Source organism: Gambusia affinis, linkage group LG02 (assembly GCF_019740435.1).
Source record: "Gambusia affinis linkage group LG02, SWU_Gaff_1.0, whole genome shotgun sequence".
NCBI lineage: Eukaryota > Metazoa > Chordata > Actinopteri > Cyprinodontiformes > Poeciliidae > Gambusia > Gambusia affinis.
In genome coordinates this window covers 11,608,096-11,634,579 of record NC_057869.1, presented here as the reverse complement: position 1 = coordinate 11,634,579, position 26,484 = coordinate 11,608,096, and the positions used below count along the sequence as shown (strand labels likewise).

At 36.9% G+C, this 26,484-nt stretch overlaps 1 protein-coding gene across 5 annotated transcripts in view; it reads left to right on the top strand.

Annotated features, from left to right (window-relative positions):
* Nucleotides 1-26,484, top strand: part of smyd3 (SET and MYND domain containing 3) — a 74,545-nt gene that overhangs the window by 19,889 nt on the left and 28,172 nt on the right. For all 5 annotated transcript variants that reach the window (XM_044096095.1, XM_044096124.1, XM_044096115.1 and 2 more), the window contains one exon: nt 682-839. In XM_044096095.1, the coding sequence (XP_043952030.1) occupies nt 682-839 (158 nt within the window). The remainder of the gene's footprint in view (nt 1-681; nt 840-26,484) is intronic.

Genomic DNA, 26,484 nt, shown 5'->3' with positions numbered 1-26,484 from the left:
TCTTTGACAACAAATGAATTAATTAAAGAAATCTTTTTTTTAACCTAAAAATAGCTTACACTAAGGAAATGATCTGTCAGCCAAAATGTGGTCATAGTTATTATTTGAGAGATTTTGATTGAGCTTCTAATTGTATGTAGTTAATTTTAGTGAGATTAAAAATTGGTTGTAATAGACAGAGATAATATAAACTTATAAATGTTTAAATAAAAGTTGGGGCTGGACGATATGAGTTTTTCATATCAGTCGAGATTAATAATTACTGATTAGTTTTTTATTTTAAATATTTGAATTACTGTCAATCTGGTGACAAGAGGTTTCTATTTTGTCCACAGTTTTCACTCCAAGTCGTTGTTTTTTTATATTTACAAAAAAACACAAATGTCACAGTGGTCAGACATTAAACTGCTCCTGCGGCAGTTACTTTGCAGGTTGTTGCTAGGTAACCAAAGAACGAGTGAGCTAGTTGTTGCTAGGTAACCAAAGAGAGAGTGAGTTGATTCCACGACTTCTGTGGCCATGAAAACTAAAATCTTTCCTCTGCCTACATCCCCCAGAATGCTTCAATAAAATTATTGAATATTTTATCACACCTATTATCGGTGTTGATCGATATTGATCACGATACTCGTTGTTACTGATTTATTGTCCTGCCCTAATAAAAGTTTTACATTCTTGCAGACTTGAATTCGATGTCTGAGCAGAAGAAGCAAGGGCTTTCTCAGCTGGCGTCCATGTTGGAACTGTATGTACAGCAGGAAGAAGATTCTGACCTGACACAGGAAGTGACATCAGCACTGCCCCCTTCCTGCAGGGATCCACTTAGCCTCATTGCAAAGGTTGGTGAAGTGAATATAAAACCTATTCTGCTTTCTGTAGCACATGATAAATACACATAGAAGTGTGTGTTTCATCCCACAATTGGAGAAATGCACAACCTGCCTTCATTAGTTTGAGCCTCCACTCCTCAGTTATCTGTTCCACGCTCTGCTTCTGTAGTCGTATTGTTCTGTTTGTGTATTCCCACAACAGATCGGGTCTTGTTCAGTCAAAACACAAACCACCTTCACGAGGTTCTAAACTGCAGCGTGAAAGGATGCTTGTCTGCAATTTGTTCCCTCTGTATTACCTGTGGGCCTTTGCTTTTTGTCATTCTAATAAGTGTGGCTGTATTTTGTCTGTCTGTTTGCTGCTAGTGCACAAAAATTGGAAATTGGGGTTTTGAGAGTAAAAATACCCTGCAGAATTACTTTCTCTTAAGTATCTCAGCATTTTTTTCTTGTTTATTCTGGAGATAAAATTGTAAATTTAGCATAAGCCCCCAGACATAAGTTTATTTAATTAAAGCTGTTCTCTGAGTTATTAAATTTATAAATCTCTCATTATTGATTTTAGTAGTAAATGCAAAGATAATGGGCACCTTTGAGCAACAGGTGCTCTACAAGTACATATAAGTAGTTGTCTAAGAAATGACCCAACTAAATTACATGAGTAAAAACGTATTTGGTGAAAAGGCTACTAAATTACTGAGTAAATTACCAAAATGTTAATCATTTAATATTTTAAAATTACAGACGGACCAAAATATAAACTTTTGGTCCTACTTATATTCTTTTACAAAAGAATATAAATTTTTGTCTGGAACAGAAATTTTAATTTTGGTCTATTAAAGGTCAAGATGAAAATTATCCATGTAAATAACGTAATTACAAAATAACAAAATTAGGCAAAGGAGCAATTTTCCAAATCAATTTATTTCAGTATATGAAACTTTGAAAATCTGGTGATTTTTATTGTTTAAACAAGCTTGTTCTTTATTAATGAAGAACTCACAGTGGTTAAACATCCAGAAGTTTAGAGTGATACTTCATTGTGCGATTACTCAAGTAAAAGTGGAAACTACAGTGTAGTGAAAAGTATTTTTTTAATTACTAAAGTGTAACTGAGTAAATGTAACTGGCTAAGTTTAATGTAGATTGTTGACATAGAAATTCTTACACAGTTGCATAAAGATGCTTCTGTTTCTGAGATTGGCTTCATGTAAATATGTTGGCATTTAATTCCGATAGATTTTGATTTTTACACATAAAGTATTTGTGCTTTTATCAAAGTTGCATCTTGATATGTGACACAGAAAGGCTTTGCTTTGATTATATTTCTGTTTGACTTCTTAAGTGAAAAGTGTCTCTACTGCTGCAGAAATTTGACTGACAAAACTTTTACAAAATTTTTCTGTATTTTTGTTTGCATTTGGAAAGACTAATTCAAATTGTGTAATTCATAGATTGCCAACAGGGGGCACTGTTACAGCACGGACATGTGCTTTGAAAAGAAGTCGTTAAATTTATTCCCTGATATTTCATTTAAGCATGTCTCTGTCTGTGGACTACTTTCTGGCTTTTTTCATGCATCTTTTTTTATTATTTTTTCCTCTCCACACTCTGGCCTGTTTGTTTGGCTGCCTCCTTTCCTCTTCTCATGTTTTCTCTCTTTACATTACAAATGAGGACTTTAGTATTATCTACTTGGAGTCCTCAGGAAGCTTAACAAAATAGGCCATTACTGTATGATGCTCATGTTTGTGACTGTGTGTGTGTTGGAGGCTGCTCCTGTTTTTTGGAAAGAAAAACCATTCTTTGTACCATGACCTCCTCTCTAGTCCAAATAGTCTTACATAAACAAATAAAATGTATGGATTCACCCTAACTTACAAAATAAAGCTACACCATTACTGTTTTGAATGCATCCAAAGGGAATACACATTTAGATAGCTGGTTTATGTAAAATGAACAGAAAAATAATAATTCTCACGTTCTTTAGGGAATAGTTTGTTCATTCAGCGCTGATTGTGCAGCATTTCAGTCTCTGACCACCGTCTGTAAAAATCTGCCTGTGTTTAGCTTTGTCATTGGAGTTGATGTGCATCTATAAGTCATGCAGACAGATTGCTGCGGCATGCATTTGTGCTCATTCACACTGCTATGTGGTAATATACTGTGACAGATGAGATCTGTCCTACGCACATGGTAATGCTTCCCCCAGGCAGCCCCCGTCTCCCAGGAGTGAACACATGTGCTGTGGATCGGATTTTAACGTCCGACCGCAAACGGTTCTGTGTTCATGCCTGCATGCAAGCCTTCAGGCATCAGAGTAGCATCCCTGAGTTTACATGGACTTTCCTTTGCTGCACAAATTTCTTATTAAAGGGACGGTGTTATGTAAGATGGGCTGTCTTGAGCTTGAGGTCATGGTATAATGTTATTACAGCATCAAATACATGCCTGGAGTTTTGCCTTGATTCTTTCATGCATGATTGGGAAATACTTGAATCTCCATGGCAACCGTTGGAGCTCTGCAAAATGCCTGTGTGGACCTAGCCCCGCCTTCGAGACACAGCTCCTCCTCAGAGCTGCAGTTCCCTCTCCCCCACTCAGCTCCTACAGACTAGCCAGCAGCAATTAGGAAACACCTGATAGAGCTGCACATCTGCTCAGCTCGTTATGTTTATAAACTTTACCTCTTATGGTTATGTTTGTATTAATAATATTTAACACCTTAGATGGAGTGGCATACATTTACATTTAAATCTCCATATACGTACATTTATGAATAAAATGCATTGTCGTCTTTTCTCTTGCGTTTGCAACTCTGCATTTTTGAATGGCGAGCTTTGAACTGGCTAACCCTCTGCAGGAGAAAGGCTATCAGGTCAAAAATACAGGTAATGCGATTAATCTGCATTATGTAATTTTAACGTGTTTAACATTTTAGATTAACTACATGCTGCAACGCGTTAATGTTGGCAGTCCTGATATAAATACACAACTACACCAGTTCTCACCAGCGGCCCAGGACTGAATAAATTTGGTTTTATTTAGACTCACATGTCCTGGTTGTAATAATTTTCTCTCTTTTTGTTTTGGTTGGTTGTAATAAAGTTTGTGCATGTCTGTAGTAGTAAGTTGTGTTTGCTTGTAGGAGGTTCTGTGAGTAATTTATTGTCACGCCTTTCTTTTATTTTTCTCTGCGGTTAGTTGAGAAACTAAACGGAAAGAAGACTCCTTCAAATGCGTTTATATCAAACGGAGAAGTTGGTGATCTTCCAGTTTTTCATGGCTGAAAGTAAATATTGTTCTTTAAAATTGATGTGCAAAAAGTGTAATTTAAAAAAAGGTTTGAAACTAAAGTTTTTTTTAGCAAAGGGATTTAAAAGTAAAAAAATTACATGTTAATTTTGCTAAATAATGTAAAAAAAATAAAAAGAGTGTAGACATCGTTCTTTCCACCCACACCACCTTGATTATGTTTGTTTGTTAGTTTGGACTCATTAACATAATCCATGTGTGAATGTGTCGGTATGTTAAGCCTTATCTATGCTGCATTTTCTGTATCTGTGAGCCTGGCTGGCAGATTCATGGGCACAGCCTAATTAGCTTAGGCTCTGCAGAATCATGCACACAGCAGAGCGGCTCGGCTTACTGTAATGACTTTGACTTCATCATGAATGCAGACACAGAAAGTGTAATGTGAGGGGAAAATAAAAACCATTTGCTTAATTGACAAAGATTGGCTGTGTGTGGGTGGGTGTGGTGGGAGAGGTGTTCTGGGAGAAGTGGGGAAAAAAAAGAAACTGAGTGGGTAGGAAAAATGAGTGACATGAGGGAAAGGGAAGGAGAAGAGCAGATGGAGGAAAAAGGAGATGAAAATTAAGAAATTGGTAGAGATGGAAGCAGTTGAGGGCAAATTAATAGGATTGACACACTGGTGTGTTAAAGGGCATTTATCATTTTTATAGCTTTTCTTTTTCAATTGTGTTGATGCCCGTGGCTTAAGTTATTCATGTTGATTTCCACAAATCAAATCAAATTTGAAAAAGTGCAAATAGAAGCTGAAATTGGCTGACAACTCAATCGAAAGTTGTTAGAAAGTGAAATTTTGCCTTTGTAATGCCTAAGTTGCATTTGTGCATTTTTCTGTATTATTTTCACCCATAAATAAAGTCTCCAGTTTGTTTTTTGTTCATGAAATGATGATTTATATGGTGATTTTACCCCCCCCCCCAGTGAGGTAGAGGAAATCGGAGCCATTTAAGAGCAGTGGTTTGGAATCCTTGTAAACCGGCACCCTACCCATGAATATAAAAGCGTTATGTGGCATGGCTGCTTCGCCTATAATTTACCACAGTGGCAAATGGCTTATGACGAAAACTAAAATCTTATTCAGCTTAATGTTGTCATCTCTGTTGTGGTTCGTCCTCCGTCTCAGGCACAGAGATGAAGCATCATGCTAAACATGCAGCAGGATTCTAAGCGAAGAGCCGTTATTGGTTTAATATTATCTGTGGGCATCAGCGGAAATTGTCTGAGGCTGTTTTCATACCTTGTAGTCCGGTAGATTTGGTGCAATATGGGAGAAAAGTTCCGACATTTATTACATTTTTAGTTGGTGCAGTTTGCTTTCACACTGCTGCGAGTCAAACGATACAAACCCTTTGAAAAACCTGTACCTCTCCTCACCTGTGGTGGCGCTGCACTAACAACCACTGAAGGAAATTACACAAAAATCTCAGAAGAAGAAGAAGAGTGCAGCTTCCTTCTTTAAGAAATATAGACAAAAATGGAGTAGCGTCAGATTTTAGCAGTTGTAGGATTTCTCTTTTGTTGTTGGTAAAAGACCACGAGCCATTTCCTCCGCTAGTTTTGGACTCACGCAGTTGTTTTGGCTGTATTTACCCAGAATTCCCTGTACTGTAGTCCACTTCCTCTTATTGCAGAGGTATCCAGTCCACTTGGTGTTCACATTTAGATGAACTAGAGTTCACTGTTTTGGCAAACAAACTGGAGTTGATTAAAACAAACTAAAAAGAGCTGGTGTGAATGCAGCCTAATGGTCATAGTAAAAGAAGAAGCATTGTCGAACCAGAAACTTTATGCTCACAAACACCTACGATACTCACCTCAGTGGTCTGTTTCCTCTTATTTGGGTTGATTTATCTCCCTAAAACAAAGGTCCTAATTTTTAAAAATATATAATCTTGGAGCAAAGAGTACTCCCAACATAGAGACCGTTGTTGATTGGTGTGGCCCAGTGCCTACTCTTCATTTCCCATCTCATCCATGGAAATCCTCCACATTTTGCACAAAGGGAAAATGCAAAGCTGAATAAATTTTGATGTTTTGTATTATTCAGAGGTGATTTTTGAAGCAGATATAAAAATGTAAGTGTTCTGTGGATGTGAACTGAACAGCTCTTAGTTCCAGATGAAGCTGCCACCGTCTGTTGACTCATCCTGTGCTCTCTTAAGCTTCACTGTCTTCATTCTTCTTTAGTGACTTTGATGGATTTGCTACTTTGAAGAAGGGTGATGGATTACTAAAAAGTTGCTGTTTGTTTATTTTACCCAGTGCCCCATTGTGCTCCTAAAGGAAACTCACAAATTAACCTGTCACATTGAGAAGATGACCTGTTAAAAGACCTGTTTGCTGCTGGGCTGAGACCCTTTAAACATAATAAAACAGTGGATTATTGACCCCCTCCTGGCCTCATGCCTGACATTTGACGCCTCTGTGATGAAATATATTTTTAGTACAACACTGGACAAGACTCACTGGTTTTATTTCTTGTATCTGGTTCTGTATTCAAGTCAAAACTGGAGCCCACACTCAATGCAGAGTACTTTAATTTGGTATCTAGACATGATCATGTTTTGCCTTATTAACCTAAATGATGTCTGCATGTAAACAGCCGAGAGGCTCGTCTCGGAGTCATAGTTCAAGCATTGAGTCACTGCAAACAAAGCAGCTATGATCAGAATAATTTTGACAGTTTGTCAGAAAATGTCTAAATATATCTTCTTCTGTAAAGTAATCATTTTTATGATTCAAGTGGGTTACAACAGTCTTTAGTTTAGCACTTCACAGCACATTAAGTGACATTTGGAGAAGTTGTATGAAATCTGTTCTTATCTGGACAGAAATATAAATATTATTAGAAACGTTAAGTGAAAATAATATTTGCAATCAATGGAAAAATCAATATCAACATATCAGACAGGAGTCAGTATTTGAAGGTTACATAACAGTAGAACATAAAAGAAATTCAAAAATATGTTAAATTTACTACTGTCATATTTCAATAGATGCAACCATCTCTGATCGCTGCTGTAGCGTCTCAATCCAAAAGAAATTCAATAAAATAAAACACAAAATAGACTTAAATACCTCAGAAATCGGCACATGAAGACATTCAGGATTGTAGTGAAACACATCCAGATGAATTATCCACAAACGAACAAAACCTGCTTAAAAAGAACTGCAAGTGTCCAATTTGGCTGAACTAAATCAATTTTGCCAGCATGAGATATCCACTCATTGCAAATGCTTGAGGTCAGTTTTCACCAAGCGAAAATTGTTTTAGGATCTAAAAAAAAATTCAAATGTCGACCAAAGTTGCAGCATTTGTTGCATTTTCAGTTTGTGCAGTTCACTTTCTCTCTGCACCGTCAAACATTTGAAAAACCTGTTCTCCTTCCTTGCCTGTGGTGGCGCTACACCAAGAACCACTGAAGGAAATGACACAAAAACCTCAGGAGAAGTAGTCCTTCTTCACAAAATGTAAACGGAAAAGGAGTGGGGTTTCAGCAATTATAGGATTTCTCTTTTGTCTTTGGTAAAAAAAAAAAACAGGATATATTTCTCCTGCTAGCATTTGTCTCGTATGTTTGTTTTGGTTGTATTTACCCAGAATGCCCTGCACTGTAGTTCACTTCCTGCTTTTGGAGCGGTCTCCGGTCCGCTTGGTGTTGATATATGAATTTGAACTGCGTCAGAGTTTACTTCAGCCGACCACAGTTTGCTTTATATGTGCTGTGCTTTCATGTTGCTTGATAAAATTGTCCTACTTTACTCATGTTGACTGAAGTTGGTCAGTGTGAGGAAGAGAGGCACAGTGATGAAATGTAATGAAGTTATATCCCAGCTGTACACATCTAGCCGCGGCCCCACATATATGATACCAAAAACCCAGGGACATTATTTAATCTTTTCATAACAGTTCCCCGGCCATTTGGGAAACGGACTCAACATGCTTCAGTTGGCAGGTTTAAGACTCACATATGAACCATTTCTTTGATTTTACAGCTAATGTGTTGATGTTTTCCCCAGATAAGAAATCTTGAGAAAATGTCCGCCTCCTCTCAGCATCATGTCAGGAGGAATCATCTAAAGCACTGATGCAGGTTCAGACCTTCAGGGTCTTATTTTGAGTTAGTTTAATACAAGTTTCAGATCAATATCCTTATTTCCAGTCTCAAAACTATTATTTTTGAATTAGTTTAGAGATGTGATCTGATTTTATGTGATATTGCTATGAGAATATTTACTAAATTATGAGACACATGAACCTTATGATTAGTAGTTCACTGAAACACCAATTAGTCAATGTATTACTTATTCATATTTTTATTATGCAGTTAATTAGTGAATTAGTCTGGTAGCAAGTAGGGTTGTAGTGATACAATAATCTTACAATGCGATATGATATACGATATTCTGAGCACGATACGATATGTATCACGATATTTGACAAACGATACGATTCAGTGCACTTTTACAATTTTCTGAAAGATTTTAGAAGGACAGAGTTACTTTTGTGACATTTTGTGTTCCATAAACTTGGATTTAATTAACTGAACACTGATTAAAAGCACCAACTACACAATACCTGACTCTGATTGGACAGAGTCTAGCAGTCTACAGCTGGACAAAAGGAATCAAAGATGCAGTGAGAAAATTAGTTTCTGTCATTTAATTCATGTGGATTTGAGATAAAACTCAAAGTTTCAGCAGTGATCCAGGAGGCTGATAATCTCTCAATATTTTGGACATACTGTGGTTGCATTTTTTGCCATTTTTTATCATAAAACTAATCAATATAAATTAGTTGGATGTGGACATAGATGTAGATAATGAACTAAAGATGATGATGAAATAGAGTGCAGCCGATTACGTCCTTTGACATGATTTTTTTATTGTTTTTCTCTTGAACTTAAGACAAATTTAAGACTACTTTCTTAGATTTTACTGCTGAAGAAACCCATGACAATGCTTGTTTAAAATTTACCACAGAACATTTGAAGAAACCTTTCATTCAATTCAAAATTCAAATTCAAAAATACGTTATTAGTTCCAATGGAAAATTAAGTTTCATGACACTGGAGCAATATACTTTGGTCAGATGAGATTAAAATATAACTCTTCAGATCATATTTCTCTCATCATGGTTTGAGTATTAACATATTGAAGGAAAAAGTAGTGGAGGACTTTTCTAGATATATTTCAGAAAGAACGAAAATAAAGCTGAAAGTATGGTCCAGTTATTCACCAACTTAACTGGTTGAAAATCAACCAGACATTAAAGTAAAATACAAAATCTTTGAGATTTCATGACAGTTTGCGTGTCAGAAAAGGTCAGAATGACACCTGATTAACACAGGTGACTCATTTCAAAACGAACAAAAAAAAAAGCTGTTATTGGAAAAATGTCACTAATTATTCTTTGTGTCATCCACTTGATTACACACAATTGAAGTCAAGGAGAGGGTTGACTTAGTTTTTATTGGTGCAAATTTCATTTTAGTACAGCTGTGATTACTCAGCTGGTTTAGATGTTAAATAATGGTTTTCCCCATCCTAGAAATTTAGGATACAGAGCTCAGAGAGTTGCAATAAAATCTTTGAAAAAGTTTAAATTAACTATAAACTCTAACAGACTTTATCAGACTAGATGGTTTTAAATTAATAAATGTTAAGAGTTTGGTTCGCCACAGTCAGAGTTCGGTTCGCCACCGTCAGAGTTCGGTTCGCCGCCGTCAGTGTTCGGTTCGCCGCCGTCAGAGTTCGGTTCGCCACCGTCAGAGTTCGGTTCGCCACCGTCAGAGTTCGGTTCGCCACCGTCAGAGTTCGGTTCGCCACCGTCAGAGTTCGGTTCGCCACCGTCAGAGTTCGGTTCGCCACCGTCAGAGTTCGGTTCGCCGCCGTCAGAGTTCGGTTCGCCACCGTCAGAGTTTGGTTCGCCAGTCAGTGGTCGCCTCAGAAATGCTAAACAGATCCTGCGACAGCCAGTGTTTGGTTCATTAAGTTTGTTGAAAATGTATTTTTTTCCGATGTGTACATGGCCCAGGTGCTGTGTTACTGCAGCATGTAAAGCTTCAAAGAAAAAATGCTTCATCAGTCCTGTTATTTTCATCCTGAATATAAATGAGGTTCCTCAGGGTTCTTTCTCTCATCTGTTTCTCATCTCTGTTTTACTGAAAACCAAGCCAGGCACAACACCCTCAGCTCTTGTTTCAGGGACAGAGAGAAACACCCTTTGCGACTTTCAATCTCTTTTGTGAAATTTGAGCTCTTTCCACCTTCTAATGTGCTAATGTGCTCCAAAAACTTTGAAATCCCAAAGCCTATTTCCTGCACCTCATTAAGAAGGGAATTATTTTGGGAGTTAGCGCCCAGCAAATAATCAATGCATATTTCATTTGTGTGGCTGCCTTACTGCACCTGACTGGAAAAGGAAGAACTGGTTTTGTAATAAAATTTGGGGGATTAACGCCGTGTTTACCATTACATCAGAAAGGTATCTAATGGATGGCACACACATTAGCATGACTCTGTTTAAAAGAAACATCACAGTAACAATTTACAGAGTATTATTATTATTATTATTATTATTATTATTATTATTATTATTATTATTATTATTATTATTATTATTATTTCATGATTATTGTTTTAGAGTTAATCTATCATTTTTTGAGCGATATGACTGAAAAGCATATCACGATTTAAGGGTTTCATATCCGTCGGTATTGATAATTATGTTCAACTGATAATTATGTTCAGCTGCACCCACAACAGGGTTGAGTTTTCACTGTACATACTAATGCATGTACAGTGTTTTACCTATTAAAATAGGTGAAACACTGGGTCCCTTTAAAAAAAAAAACCCCAAAGAAAAACAATATATTATAGTAATTTTCTGCATGTTGGATACAGTCCAACATACAGACATAATGTCCTGATAATGGCTTCAGGACATTATCCCAGTTGAATGATGTCTGTTTTTGCCTCTTCAAGAGACTAAAGGGGAATTTTGGATATAATGAGCCCCTCCCTGGAAACACCCCCAGGAGGAGATGAAGAGACCGTGAAGCAGTGGGAGGAGTAAATGACAGGGAGAGGAAGGACAAACACAGCACCACTGCAGTCCCATTGGGCCAGTGTATCTAAAACTATGTAATTACAATCAGGCGCTCCTTTAATTGACTCCATTTGGAAAACCCCTGAGCATAAAATGTGTGTTAAAGGAAGAAAAACCCCCCTTATTAATTGCTGCAATGAAAAATTATTTAGCAATCGTGTTTTTAGGTCTGTTTTGAGATGTGCTGCTGCTGCAACGTTCACCTCATTTTTAGTCGCTGTCCTGCTGTTACTGTGATATTTAGTTCAACCTGACTATGCATATCTCCCCTTTTCTAAAGGTCACTTGTGGCATTTTAATGGCTGATGAAATCACATGAAATTTTCCTCTCGTTGCGCCGGGTGGCTCCTTACTTCAGAACCTGTTGTGGATTTCATCCGTGCCTAAACGCTGCCATGCTGTCTCTGCTCTCATCAAAGGTAACACATTTGTTGCCAGTTTTAGCTAGAAAGAAAGAGGCCTTCGGGAGGAAACTTGTAATAACTGAGCGATGGTTCAAATGGCTTCAGATGAGAGAGAAGTAGCTTCGTGGGACTCATTGTTCTGTTACGACAGCAGATTAGTGATTTAGTGATTAAAGAAGGCAATAGGTGATGGTTGATGAATGGTCAGCTCTGCAGGCAAAGTGTTTGGCTGTGCATCAGCTCCATAGACCTGCTTGTTACGTCGAGTTCAGACTCACTCTGGTCTTATGAATGTCATTTAGCTGAAGGCTGTATGTAATCCAATTTTAACACGTGGCAATGATGTCTCATAATGACGGTCAGGCTGATATTGACCGACCTTATAGAGTGTAAGGGGCTTGACGGATGGGGGAAAGGTGTTGTGTTCGCTGTTTTAATACTGGATGGCTCCTTCAGCCACCTTCATTCTCTCTCTCTTTCTTTTTTTCTCTTTTTCTGAGAGAGTACGGCTATCCCTGCAAGTCAAGGACATCTCCCATTTTCACAGGTGAAGGAGCACAGACTGCACTATCCATGAGGAAAACAGGACTGAGGATCAAGTGTGGCTGGGGTTTGGCCTGTCACGATAACAGGTTCCGCTGGATGATAAATTGTCCCAGACGTTATTGCAGTAAATGGTGATATTGTTGTTTTGAGACCATTTTTAGGTTATAGAATGATTATGCAAGGACCCATTTTCAAAGGTCAATAAACGTTAGATTCTAATGAACATGTAACACTGGAACTGGAAGACATTTTTAATATCAAAATAAATAAAACCACAAATAAAATGAATACTGAAGTCTTTGTAAACAAAATTGTCATTCATAAAAAGGTGCTAGATGAGACCAAAGCACCAGATTGGAGATAAAAGTGGAAATTATTGAGCTTGTTTTAATTTATCATGATATTGATAATGAGTTCTTGCTTATTGGGGTTAGTAACTTCCATAAAAACATGTTTCTTACATATTTGTTAAACTGTCACCATGTCGTAACAGTTTGGTATGAATCTGACAACCTGCTGAAAAATCAAGCTCCTTCTCCCAATGCTACTACAGCCATCTGAAGAAATGCACCACTCTGTCAGAAACAACCAATCAGAGACAGGAAGAAGGACAAAACGCTGTTGATCATGCTTGTGTAGGTGCTGCTAAATATGCTAATTTATTACAATTTATTGGCCGTCAATGGTGGCCATGTTAACTAGCTTTAGCCTTCATGCGACACTTTGTTGAGGTGAACTGGCTGTAGCTAGCAGAGAACAAGGGGGAGAGTGTGAGCAGCGTGTACATTAAGGTGATTGACAGCACAAAGATCCTCTTCTCAGATTATTTTTTATAGCATATTTAAAATATTAAGGGAGAAAAAATGCAGTTTGGGATGCTGAAACACTTTACAAATGAGGAACTGTGTCTTTATATTAATGTATAAAGTTTGGATTAAAGCCTGACACCAAAATTAGGAAGGATAAAATAGTCAAGTTGACTATAACAGCCCTCTTGCCCATATCTTGAGGTGTGTGATTTAATTTTTTAAATCACAAAGCATCCAATCCAGGAGCGCCGTTTATTTTCCTTTCCACTGATTGGCTGCACCCACAACAGGGTTGAGTTTCCACTGTACATACTAATGCATGTACAAAATATACCAAAATAAGGTATATTTTATGTTTCACCTATTAAAATAGGCACTTGTAAGCATTTTTTGACATTTTTTTTTTGACATTTGTGGGTTTTAGTTAATGGAGAGAGATTATTAAAGATGCTGAATAACTGAGATAATGAGGATATTCCAGCTGCCTGAATTAAAAGTATCAAAGAATGTTAAATATCGCATACTGGAAAGAGAAAAAAAACGCTTAAAAGTGCATGACTTACAAAAATGTGACGCTTTAATTAACCGGTGACAAGACTCAATGCAGTTGAAAAGGAAATAGTGTTAAAAACATTACAAACCCTGTAATTTATGCAAAACTCTTAAAATGTCTAAACATTTCTCTTGCTCTTTCTGTCTGCTGGTGGGTACGACTCCCCAGTTAGCTGACATTTGAGCGCTTCAAGGTCTTTTGATCTTTGATTTCACATCACAATCTCTCCTCATCATGCCCTCCACCCCCCATTTTCCTTTTACTCCCTCATCCTTTCATCATCCCGTGGCTGTACCACTGAATTGGCCGATAACTCAGAAGAGATGGGCGATGAACTGAGACAGCGCAGAGGACCGGGAGATAGAGGGGGAGGAGGAACCAGAAAGAGGAAAAGAGGATTAGGAAACCCTTTGCAAACCACAGATGATTTGTTTAAGAAATCAGAAGTGATGTAAGACGGAGAAAACGGTTAACAGCAGCAGAATAGAGTAAGAATGAACTCAAATTTATTTATTAAGGAACTTATCAAGCAGGTTGCGTTGTTCTTTCATTTAGTTTGTTTCGGCTTGTTCAGATACTTAACAGGCGGGAAGCAGCATTAAAATCATGTCTGCAGTTCCACTTTAGATATCAAAACTGGTTTGTATTTCCACAGTGATGTTAATGAATGAAAAGATTCTAATTCATAAGGTTAGCATGTTTGTTTACATTGGACTCATTTTGCATTTGATGCTTTGACTGGTTATCATTGCCACATTTTTTAGGGTTTTCTGTTGATATTCTGAAAATCATAAAAAATCTATTGGGGATGCAGCGATACAAAAATTCTGGCCGATATCGATATACAATATTAATGTTGCTGCTATGGCTGATAACCGATATTTACAAATATTTCAGTATCATTTCAACATGAAAACAAATAAATCTCTGTTGTTCATATTGACCCAGTTTTGATTATTGGATCGGTACTAATATGTAAAAAGATTAAGATTGGCCGATACCGATGTTGGTGCCGATATATCCTTCTTCCCTAAAAACTACGTTTTCCAAATGTAAAATTGGAAGCAGTGTAAAATATTAATAAAATGTTTTGTTTTTTGAGTTGATAGAAATTAATGTGGAATTAGTTTTACTTTGCTAAGCTTTTATTTTTGTTTCTCTGTTATATCCTGTTCCCAACATACTGTCTGTTCATGTCAACTCCACAAATTCACAGTGTTACTAGATGATCTTTTCTTCTTTTTAAACCAGTATTTGTCAATCTAACTCACTGTTTCGTCTAGTAAACTGAAATTTGCTGAACTTTGATGGATAAAACGATGTCATGTTGACTGTAATACAACTCAGATTAATTTTACTTAAACTCAATCTTGCAAAACATCTGGTGATAAATGACAGTAAACGCAGTGTTACTGGTGTTATATTTGTCATATATTAGTCATTTAAATGTGATTCTTAACCTGTCATCTTGTTGAATCACTTCGCTCTCCAAATGTAGCCCTCACCCTTTCTGGACTTATCTCCTCCTTCGTTTTGGCTCTTTTCCTCCATTTTCCTCTCACTGGAGGTCACCAGTAACAGGAAATCTATAAATCAATATCACAGAAATATGCAGAGTAAATTGCATCGACATCCAGGGGAAAAAACATGGAGTATAAGTAATCTACCTCCTGATCTTGTACAGGTGGTATTTGTCTTCCAACACATTACAGGATCAGGAGTTTTTCTGAACTGTGATACAACATGAGAAGTAGTAATTTACCTGCCTGTTTATTATAGTTTAAAGTGAAATAACACCAGCAGGGCTGCTGTGGTGATGGATTTGTGTTGCATGCAGGCTGTCAGAGAGTTTGATGGCGACATTAGGTAGAAAGAAGCAGAAAACGGAGACAGTCGTCTGCAAAGCTTTGTTTTCCACAGCTGCGTCTGAAGGGTTATTTGTCAGGCCGCTGTGAGCTGGAGGTATTGACCAACCCGCCCTGCAGGATGGACCCAGTCATATTTCCATCATGTTGTAGGGAGCTACTGGTGGAAACTGCCCCCCAGTCAGCCACCTGCTGGGGTTCTGCCCTCAGACTTGTTTGTTTTTGTTCATTATTTATTAGTTTTTTTCTTTCTTTCTCTTTCCACTTTCATTTTTCTGACTTTTTTTGTCCTCCCTCATCTCTCACTCTAATGATGCTCTCTGCAGCTGCCTCAGGTGACCTATAGAGTCAGAAAATAATAAAGAAAACAGCTTTCCTGAAAGCACTCCTTTGGTTTGTAGAAGCACGGCAGCATACGTAGTAAAACACGGTCTGAAAAGGCTAGTTGTTGGTCATACATGCATAAAATAAAATAAAAATAAAAATATTTTGTACTTGTCTAATGACTGAAACATTTAATACTATCATACTGCTGAACTAGTGTGGCACATAAATGTCATCAGGTTTATTTTTCAGCTCAGTGCAGCTGAAAACGCATCTTAAATCACCAAATGCAAACCAAGGCAGTTCAAATTTTACATGATAAAAACAGTCACCAATTATGAAAGAAGTAATTTTACATTTTGTAAAATGCCATCATCATGAATCGTCTTTAAACATACTAGTTGTTATCAATCAAAGGCAACTCTAAGGAGGTGGGTTTTTATCCCTGATTTAAGGAAACTGTGTTTCGTTTTGCAGTTTTCTTGGAGTTTATTAATCAAAGTGGTGTGCAAACAAAATGCAGCGTCTGTGTTTAGCATCAAAACAAGATAACAGTGTGATGGGATCTTTCCTGAAGTGGAAAGCGAGCAACAATGTAATGTTTTATTTCCCCAGTTATTATCTCACATTTTCTGCTAGTTTTTAGAAAGTTAGAGATGCTGAAATTTTGTGTCGTGTCGAACTTTGCACAATCTTCTTTGAGTTATGATGGGAGCAGTTTGATCTTTGAAATATAAACAAATAAATTAATTCAAGAAACTTGTTACTCATCTCTGTCATATTAGTTCTCCAAAAGAAACATTGTCCTAGTTTATATTTTTATATTTTACCATTCAATTCATCTAGCAGTCTTATAATAAGGCATTAATTACAAGGGGTGAACCGATTTCTTTTTCCTTTTTTTTTTTGGTGCCAAGTTTCTTAATTTTGGGAGATTGATGATTAGCTGATTTTTACACAAGGATTTGATCTTATCTACCTTGGCAAAGGTCTAGAAATCAGTCACTGTCCTCTGATTTTCTGTGACAAAGGTTTGACTGACAGACCTCCCCACTAGAACAAGTCTACACATTTACAGTTAACAATAGTTACCCCCCCCCCTGTTGCCAATTCAGCAACTTTCTTGCTGCATCGAGCAACTTTTCAGACAAAAAAGTGGTATCAGCCAAAATCGGAATTAGCAGGTTAGGCTTTTTGAAAGACCGGTAATCGGCGATCTGTCAGAAAACTGCAATTGGTGCAACCCTATTAATTATGCTAATACATTGAAAGCTTAGCTTAGCATAGCATGGATGTTTTCTTCCTCTGCTTGTTCTCTGTTTTTATCAGTTCCTCTCCTTCCTTTCCTGTTCTCATCTTTTTGGTTGTTTTCTCTCTTCTCTGCCTCTGGGTCTCTTGGTTTGTTCCTGAGACAAAAATATCAACCAAGGAGTTTCACTAATTAACCATCTCTAGTGTGTGTGTTTTGAGCTGACACGATTCTCTATTTTTTCCCAGGGTGACAATCAGAAAGAGTTTAGATTTCTTTTTTTTCTTTTTTTTTGTTGCGTGTGTTCTATGCTGATTAATAAATAAGCTACGATAAATAAGAGAATATTTGAATATATGCATAATAAGAGAGAGAACACACATAGTGAATGAGTAATGAACCGCTATTTAGGCATTTATTTATGAGCCACATTCTTGTATGATTTAGTTGACAACGTTTAGCTGTCAGTTTTCAACCTTCTCTCGTTTAATTGTGAAAAAGTCGGCCAGGATTTCGGCATAAAACGACAATTAGAAATGTGCAGGTGGAAACAATTACAGCATTATTTGTCTCATGTGGAGAGAGATGTGCATCAGTTCTACAGTAGTTTGTAATTTCAATTATTATTCTAAATGATGCAAAACTTAAACTTGTTTTCTTCACTTGTGGTATCTTGGACTTGATGCAAATCTCATTGGTTTTATTCACCCATTAATGGGCATCAATACTGGGCACATTATCTGCACACAGCAAGCAGCTATTTGCTGTGTGCAGATATATTGATGTTCTTATCGGAGTGCACAGCCTCTCTGCCTCCTGTGCTTTTGTTGTGCAGCTCTGCATACACCAGCATGCAGCAGGATGTCTCTATCAGAGCTTTACTCCACTGGGAAAAAAGCAGAACTTCACAAATTCATTCTGAGTCCAGTTTGTCTTGTTTTATCGGAGATAGCTGGCGTTAGAAGTTATTTTTATCTTGGGTGTTGCTTTCAGTGTTCACTGTTTATTTTCTAGTTGGCTGCTTTCCTCAGATCATTTTTACTCTGTTAAGTCTTTAATCACACTCATTTGGTTATTAAATAAAACTGAGAACACTGCAGCAGATTTTGACCCTAAAATTGTGAAGTAAGGCGAGTCGCTTCAAGTATGATGCGAAACATTTTGCCATAGCCAAACTGTTGTAGCAAGATATAGTTAAGTCTCTCTGAAGATTTAATTATAAATAGCGCAGGATAATCTGTTATTTTTATTTTTCAAACTGCAAACAGACTTAGATTCACATGTCTCAACATGTGAAAGTATGTTTTTTTAAAGTAATGTTTCCATTTGTTATGAGCTTACTGAAAAAAGATGTAAAACTGGATCTGTCTTAATGCCTGACAGTCATTAACTGTGTTGGATACTTTGATTTTATACAGCTGAACATTTTGTAGGAGAAAATGGACAAAACTGGGAAAATATAAAAATGCTGGCTCTAAAGTTGCAAATTATTTTGATAATTAACAAATATCTACTTTACAATTAGAAAGAATGAGAGCATTTGTAATATTTTTCATTGCCACATTTAAAGTTTTTATAATATATACCACCCAAAGTTATTAGTGAGTTTGTGATTGAGAAGTAATTTTTAATTTTTATTTTTTAGTTTTCCCGTATTTTTGTTTAAACTTGAGTAGTTTTCTTGTGAAGGATTTGGGCTGCAGACATTTGTTGTCGAGTTACTTTAAATTTGTGTATCTGCAGAATACAAATATACAGTAAGTTAAAAAAAAGGATCTTAACTGTGTTTTTTGTCATGAATTACCTCGTTAAGTTATCATTAAGAAATTTATTGTTTTTTGCTGCTATCTTTATTTTATGAAGGCTTTTAACAACAACATGCATCCCTGACTTTCATCATAATAGCTTTTCCTCCCGCTGCTGTTCACATGCTGTGCACATGCAACATGTTTGTTGCATGTGCACAATTCTGTGCACTGAGTAGATGAATGAGTATAATTTCCATTCATTCTGCTACCACTTTATCACCGCAGTTTGCACACACACATATTGTTTATACATTCACAGATAGCCTCAGGGCTCCTCTTCATCACTAAAAGGAACAAACAGGGTTTTAAATCAGAGGTGAGATTACCTTACATCTCTCTACATGTTGCTAAATCCACATGGGCAGCTACTGGTTTATATTTATACATATGTAACCCTTCTGTTCGTCTCAGGTCCAATAGGTTGACTTCATGACAGACACACTCAGATTCACTGTATTTATTCTAACAAAAGAGAAAATCAAGTTGGTGGTTAACATCAGTCCATCAGCTTTTGTCCCTATACATTAAATAAAACAAAATAAATAACCCTAAAACTACAAAGCAATAGCTCCCAATGAGCAGTTAGCAGCAGTCAACAGTTATAAAATTAAACGTGACTAAAATGGGCAACATTAATTATAGTAATAATAATGGTTAAAAAGATATATAAAACATAGCAAGCTTACTCATGAAACACTGTATCTTATTAAATTGGTATAAAATGTATGTTAAAATATAGTATTTGTGAAGAAAACAGAGCTGATCCTAAGTTACAAACAGCAACAGAAAAAACGGGGGGAGGAGCTGTCAGTTACTGGTTGCTATGGTAACCACCAACTGCCAAAGGCAGCATAACAGAATTTAAAACACCAATAAATGTCTACAAAAAACAACTTGTTGACTAAATAAAATACATTCAAAGAATAAATAAACAAATTTTGACAAATTTCACATTGATTAATATTGTTAAAATAAAACCCTGTTACACATACATGTATATTTATTGATAGATAGATAGATCTATCTTTATTGTCATTGTCACAAGAATAACGAAAATAAAAACTGTCTCACAATTTACACACAATGTAAGAAATAAATAGCAAATAATACATATATATATATATATATATATATATATATATATATATATATATATATATATATATATATATATATATATATATATGACATGTATGGTTAGCACCCACAAACATATGCCGAGTTATTCTGAAATCACAGTGAATGAAAAAATTCTGTGTTCAAATACCTTCTAGGATTTGTTCAATTATTGAAAGAAATATCTCACTTAAACCAGCGAGTTAAACCAGACCTAGAAAGTGTTGAAGTGGTTTTCAGCATTTACCAGTATTTTTAAATAAATATAAACAAAGGAAAATGAGAATGTGGAAGAGTATTTCATATTTCCAGATTTTATGCCTTATCTCAGCAATTAGCCTGCCCATCAATATAATATCTGACATGGATTCACTGTGAATATAAGCATTTTAAATCTTAAAACTAACATTCACATAGTTTTATGATTGCTACCATTTTATTCACAAAATTAATGTTTTATTTACTCCTAAGGAGAATTTAGAGACCAATTAACAAACAGTTATGATTTTAGACTGTGGCATGAAGCCGGAGCGCCCAGAGAGAAACCTGCAAACAGGAAACTTGTCAAATCTTTTTACCCTTTCAACCCATAAATTTTTGTGTCTCTGGTCGTGAATGTTTAAGTAACTGAACATGTTCTTTCTCAGTCACTTAAACTTCTCCAGCCTCAAAATGCTTGCTAGTTTTATCATCTTGGATATTTTCTTCAACCAAATTAGACATTTCTAGCTCCTCTCCGAAAGCGCCTTTATCGTCTTGGGGAGGAGGGGCTGAAGAAACTGTCACACTATGTGGTTTCCTGGAGTTACTCTTAATTTGTTCGCTTTTGGCAGACATACATGAAGCCCCTTCTGTACATGTCTTCCCTGCAGCGGCTGTCTGCAGTGAAGACATGTTCATCAACAGCCTTCAGTGTCTGCTCTCCATGCCTTAAGTAGGTGTAAAACTGGCCTGGGTCGGAACCACAGCAGATGACGGAGGACAGGTGGTACTTCTCTGTTCCACATTCTCCAGGTACATCGATGCTTGGCTTGGGAATGACTTTGTGTTTCTTGATACACCTGGCCAACTGTGGCAGAAAAAAGACCAGGATATTGTTGTCGGTGAGGCAGTGTTTGTGATTTAGCTTTGATCCGCAGCCTGAACAAATAGGTTTGACTTCCAAATCCACCCAACAGATAAAAAGAGATCTAGCGATGTGGACAATGGGAGTACAACGAGGGGGCCGTTACTCAAAAGCTCTAAGGAGTCCATTTCACATGTCGTACAACTGCCTGCACTGTACAACTCCCTATCCGTACTGCCACCAAAAGAGTCGAGCCAGACCAGCACAGATTCCAACAAACACAAAATCTCAAAGTCTCTTCCCATGCCCAGTTTTCTCTCCCTCAGCTCCATCAGGCCTGGGGACCTCTCTTCAGGAGAAATGTGTTTTCCTGGATGGTGGACGGGTGAGTGGAGAAGACCCGCACAGCATGGGATGAATGACGCCTCTATAAACACCTTGTCCGGAGCGAGACACCTCCTGGTCACGCTCAGGTTCAGGACGGATTGAAAAGTGGCATTCACCCAACTGTTTTGGAAAACGTTGGAGAACTTAAAGTAGTTCTCCTCGGTGTCTTCCATGACAGTTTGTCCCTGCTGTGCGGCCTCTGTCCTCACCACATCCAGGATGTCTGGACCAGCTTGCTGCTCCAAAAGGTTAACGTTCCTGTTCGGGTCGGTTATCCCTTTCGGAACAGTGGAAAAACTGTCCCCAATTCTCAGAGAGAGCTACCCAGCCGGGGTAGTCTCGTCTATGGGAACAGTCATAAACATGCCACTGGTCGGGGTTTCAGAGATGTTTAATTGAGCTTCCCCATTCGGGGAACCACAGACATCCGTCGGTCATTTGAAGCAAACCTCCTCAGCCTGGGCAGAAATATACACTGGGGGAACCCTGCAGTGGTATCTCCTGTTTAACTAACAATCATTATTATGCCAAGTTCTCATCTATCTATCTATCTATCTAACCATCTAGCCATCTATTTATCTGTTTATTTATTTATTTTAGGCAGATCAGAGTTTGATTTTATTGGTCAACATCAGAGTCTGATTGCACAATCAAAACGAACCAAACTGTCTAGGCAAGTGAACTCTAGAGTTCGGTCAAAACAATTCAGCCTAAGACACAAATCAGGTTGATACTGTAAAGACTTTAGAGTAAAGAACCTTTAGACACAACTGTAATGGTTATGAAGTCATCATATTATGATCATTATTGATTAAACATTATCTGTGCCATTAGAATGCCATTAAATGCCTCTGAAGACACAGGCTGTTGTTGGTAGAAATATAACTTGTAAGCATTTTTCCTGTTAGAGAACATTAACACAAGAACAGACAGAGATCATTTAATGAAGAATTTCCTCTGTAACCTGATGGGTACTCTGGAGTGGAGGGTAATTGAACTTTTACAACCTCAGAGATTGTGTGTGGGTGAGAGAGACTGAGAAGGTTTACATTAGCATGCCAAAATTTCAGGCTTGGTGCCTCTAATTTGCCTTGAATAAATATATACAGTAACTATAAAATATTATTTGATTTAGGTTCCTTTATATGTTTTTGTTGTGTATGATAAATTTGCACAAGGATCAGAGGTACTAAAAGTTGCTGATTTTAATTAATTCATACTTTTTTCTGTAGAGTTGTAGAGTGCAGTGGTCCTGATGATATTCCAAAAGCTAAAGATACCCTGAGGTTAAGTATTAATTGGCAAAAGATGACAGGACTGCAGCGCTGAATGGGAGTAGCTGTACTGAAAACGGATGAGAGCAGAATTTTAAGTTCGAAACTAACATCTAGCAAATGATATTTAAGTGTTGAAGGTTCTGAGGGCCCTCCTATAAACTCTGAACTTCACTTTTTTCCATAGTTTTATAGGAGTTGGGTCAAGTTGGCCATTCTAACAAGTTTTTTTCATTTCTCTTTAACCAGTTGAGAGTTCCCTTGGCTTTGTGTTCCTGAAACATCCTCCTTTATTTGCTCTTCATCATCCTAGTAGATGGAACCTTTATTATAGGTGATGCTTCCTTGAACTGGTTAGGATAGGTCTGTAGGCTGTACAAAGCATATTCAGTAAATTGTTTAAACAAAATCACTCTTATATAATGTGATTTTATTCTTCTTAGTTCTGCCAAGTTTGAACTCCTTTCAGAATGAGCTGTTTTAGGTCGTCTTGTCACTTTAAATCCAGCAGGTGTGGGTGGTCACACCCACCAATCAATGTTTACACTCACACATGAAAATGGCCGCAAACAAATTATACAAACGTACATCTTTGAAAAGTAGAAGTGGAGCCTCCTGCACAACCAACTAGAATGCTGCAGCTGGTTTCTGAATGGTAAGACGACTGAATGGTCTTTTCCAGCAGCCATTGTTCAGCCCAAACTCATTCCTAGTGCAATTTGATGCCACTTTTTTAAACTGACAGGGTTTAGTAGGACCCACAGATCTTCAATACAGTGTAAGTCAGTGAGAGGGCAAAGCCATTATCCAGTCACCCTTGACGTTTTTGCTCACACCTATTAAGTGAATTGATGTGAGTCATTCCTGTTGAATGCCTTGGATCTATGGATGTGCTTGATGAATGTGGAAGTTGTTTTTAGTGCTTCTGTATGAGGTGCATCTGGTTTATAGTCAGCTGTTTATTCTGGTGTTTTAACACATAAATAGTTTTTAACTAGATTTTAATGTTATTTAAATTTAAGTTGAAGAAACTTAAATTTAAGAATTGGATTTAGGTTTTTGAATCTAGGTTTTAAATTTAAAAACTGAATTTTAACTGGAGTTTAGGATTTTAAGTCTTAACTTTAAATTTAAAAAACTAAGCTATATATATATGTGTGTGTGTGTGTGTGTGTGTGTATAAATCTATACATATATATGTCTATATATACAGCAAATAAAAGCCCCTAGTTAACAGTGCAATGTGCAGAAATCTAAGCTATATTTCTAGACATATATATATATCTATAGATATATATGTCTAGAAATATAGCTTAGATTTTAAATATAAGATACATTTAATATATAAAATTGTCATTTCTATATATTAAATAATATATAGAATATATTAAAATAATATATTTTACTTATGTACAAGTAAAAATATAAGTAAATATACTGTAAAATATAAGTTTAAAGGATTTGCTAAAAACAAATAAATAAATGCACTTCTAAACCCTATATGTAAAGAATGCACAATTGATTGTGTGCATACTTTCTTCACTATTGAGGAAATTTCAGATCAAGCCACAAATTTTATGGGTGCATGAAACCTTTAAAAAAAAAACATTTTAAGTGAATATTTGTGTCTTATGTAGCCAAAGTGAAGTTATAGCATCAATGAATGTTGGGACTAAACTACTCTGCTTGGCAAGGACATACCTAAAATAGGACGGTGGCCCATGAGGACCATACATCAGGCTTTGTGTTTTCAGAATAAAAGATCTCAGACAGCTTTGTCTAAACAGGTCGCAGCAGAAAAAAAGAAAGAACAAACATTAAATAAGATAAAGAAAAGAAAAATCAAACAATAAAAGAAAAAAAATGCAATTTGGTCAATAATTTCAATTTTCGGTGTCCTTGGACGATCGCCTCCCTTTATTGCATAATGTTTTATGGATTATTAGAATACCTCAGGCAGTATCTTTTAATTTCTACAGCAGGGAAAATTGAAAGAAACGTTTTATGCATTTATTAAACAGAAGTAGTGACTCATTACAGATATTCACCAGAATTGATTATGACTGCTGCTGTTTTCATCCATTGTTAAATAAGGGAGCTCTAGGCAAAACTGATGGATGCAGTAAATATACGGAGGAAGAGACTTTAAGATGCGCTGGCTTTCTCACTCAGAGGGGAAAGAGGAATCACTATTCTGCTGTGAAACACACTTTGATTCAGGCTACGGTAGAGCAGCCAAGCAGTGAAAAACAATTTCCTTCAAAGAGTGCCTTAGTGAAAACAGTGATACACTCATTTTGTCATTATTAACCAAGTTCTTCTGTGACTCTGCAAGGCTGAGCATTTCTGCCGGCCATGTGTCATCAAGGTGGACGTTTTGTTTGATTGCACTGGAAAAAAGATTCACCCTTCCAGTTTGGTTTCTACTTCTCGTCTGGTTTATCAAACATTCTCACCCGTCATGTTAACGGTTTTACATTTGCATGTCAGATAAACTCTAGATTGACATTCTGCAATCCTTTGCTGTTTCTGTATGAGGCCATTTGCCCTTATTTTCTCTAGTTTTCTGCTCTCTTCTTGTTTCTTTCTCTGTTGTTTTGTTGTTTCGTTGGATAAAAGGAGTGGGACGAGACGCGGCGTGGAAACAAACAGAAACCAGACTGAACTCTGAGGTCATGTCTGTATGAGGGCAGCAGGGACAGTGGATGTGCCGCCGCTGTGGGCTACGTTCAGCTTAGATTTGCATAAGGACACAACTGGGTTTTCAGTTGGTCTGTTTATAACAAACAATAGAGTTCGGCATTTGTGCTCAAACATTTTTTCTAAAGTGTTATGTGTTTGTATCGATCCATCACGAAAATGCTAAATATTTTCTTGTTGTTTAAGGTGCATGAAGACTTTTACACGACTGCTGTTAGTGTGAGTCCCCAGAATGCAGGACACTTTTAATCTTTATAATGAGATGCTAAATTTAACATTTGCTAGACTCGACAGCTCAGTTGGGAATGTATTATTTCACTAAATATGCCCTGATGGGCAATGAGGAACAAATGGCCAGCGGCTTAAACATGGACAGAGAAGATTTTACTGTTCAGAAAACTGGACAGGGTTTTACAACACATGCACAACAGTCCTTATTAAGTCGTTGCACTGAAGAAACCTAAAATCTATTCAGAAGGGGGAGGTTTAACTCCTCAAAATGAGTGTTTGCATTACAAAGCTCACCACTTTTCTATTATTCATAATATATTTTGCAGTAATGTACAGCGTATCACAGCCAGCAGGTGAAAGCCATATACGGCACATTTCCTCCATCTGTCTGCGCGTTTGTGTTTGTGTGCTTGAATCGGTCGAGTAGCTTTGTAGCCGATCAGCTAAAAATGTGCTGAGTTGACTCAAACACACATTTCTTTTCTTATTTTTCTAGGGTATGATGTGGAATCAGAATTGAAATAAGGGTATAGGAAGCGAGGTCTTTCTCAAGTGTCATTACAAATAGCCTGGAGGTATGTGTATCAGAGAAACTCCATACAGCAAATAAAAGCCTCTAGTTATGAGTGCAATGTGCATACACCTGTTCTACACAAAAAAACACATTATTGCTCTTTTATACATATTTCAAAGCTGCTGCTGCCAGCAACATTTTTAGTGCTTTGTGCTCACTACGCTTATGAGGCTCACAGGGCAAAAATGGCCGGAAAAGTACTAATAACTTTCAGTTTTATTGCTGGTTGCTGGGAGACAGAAGTCTATTATTACTATTATGGGGTTTTTTGGGGGTTTTTTTTTCAAGCTGCAACTTGTGTGTAACAAATATGTCTGATGTTAAC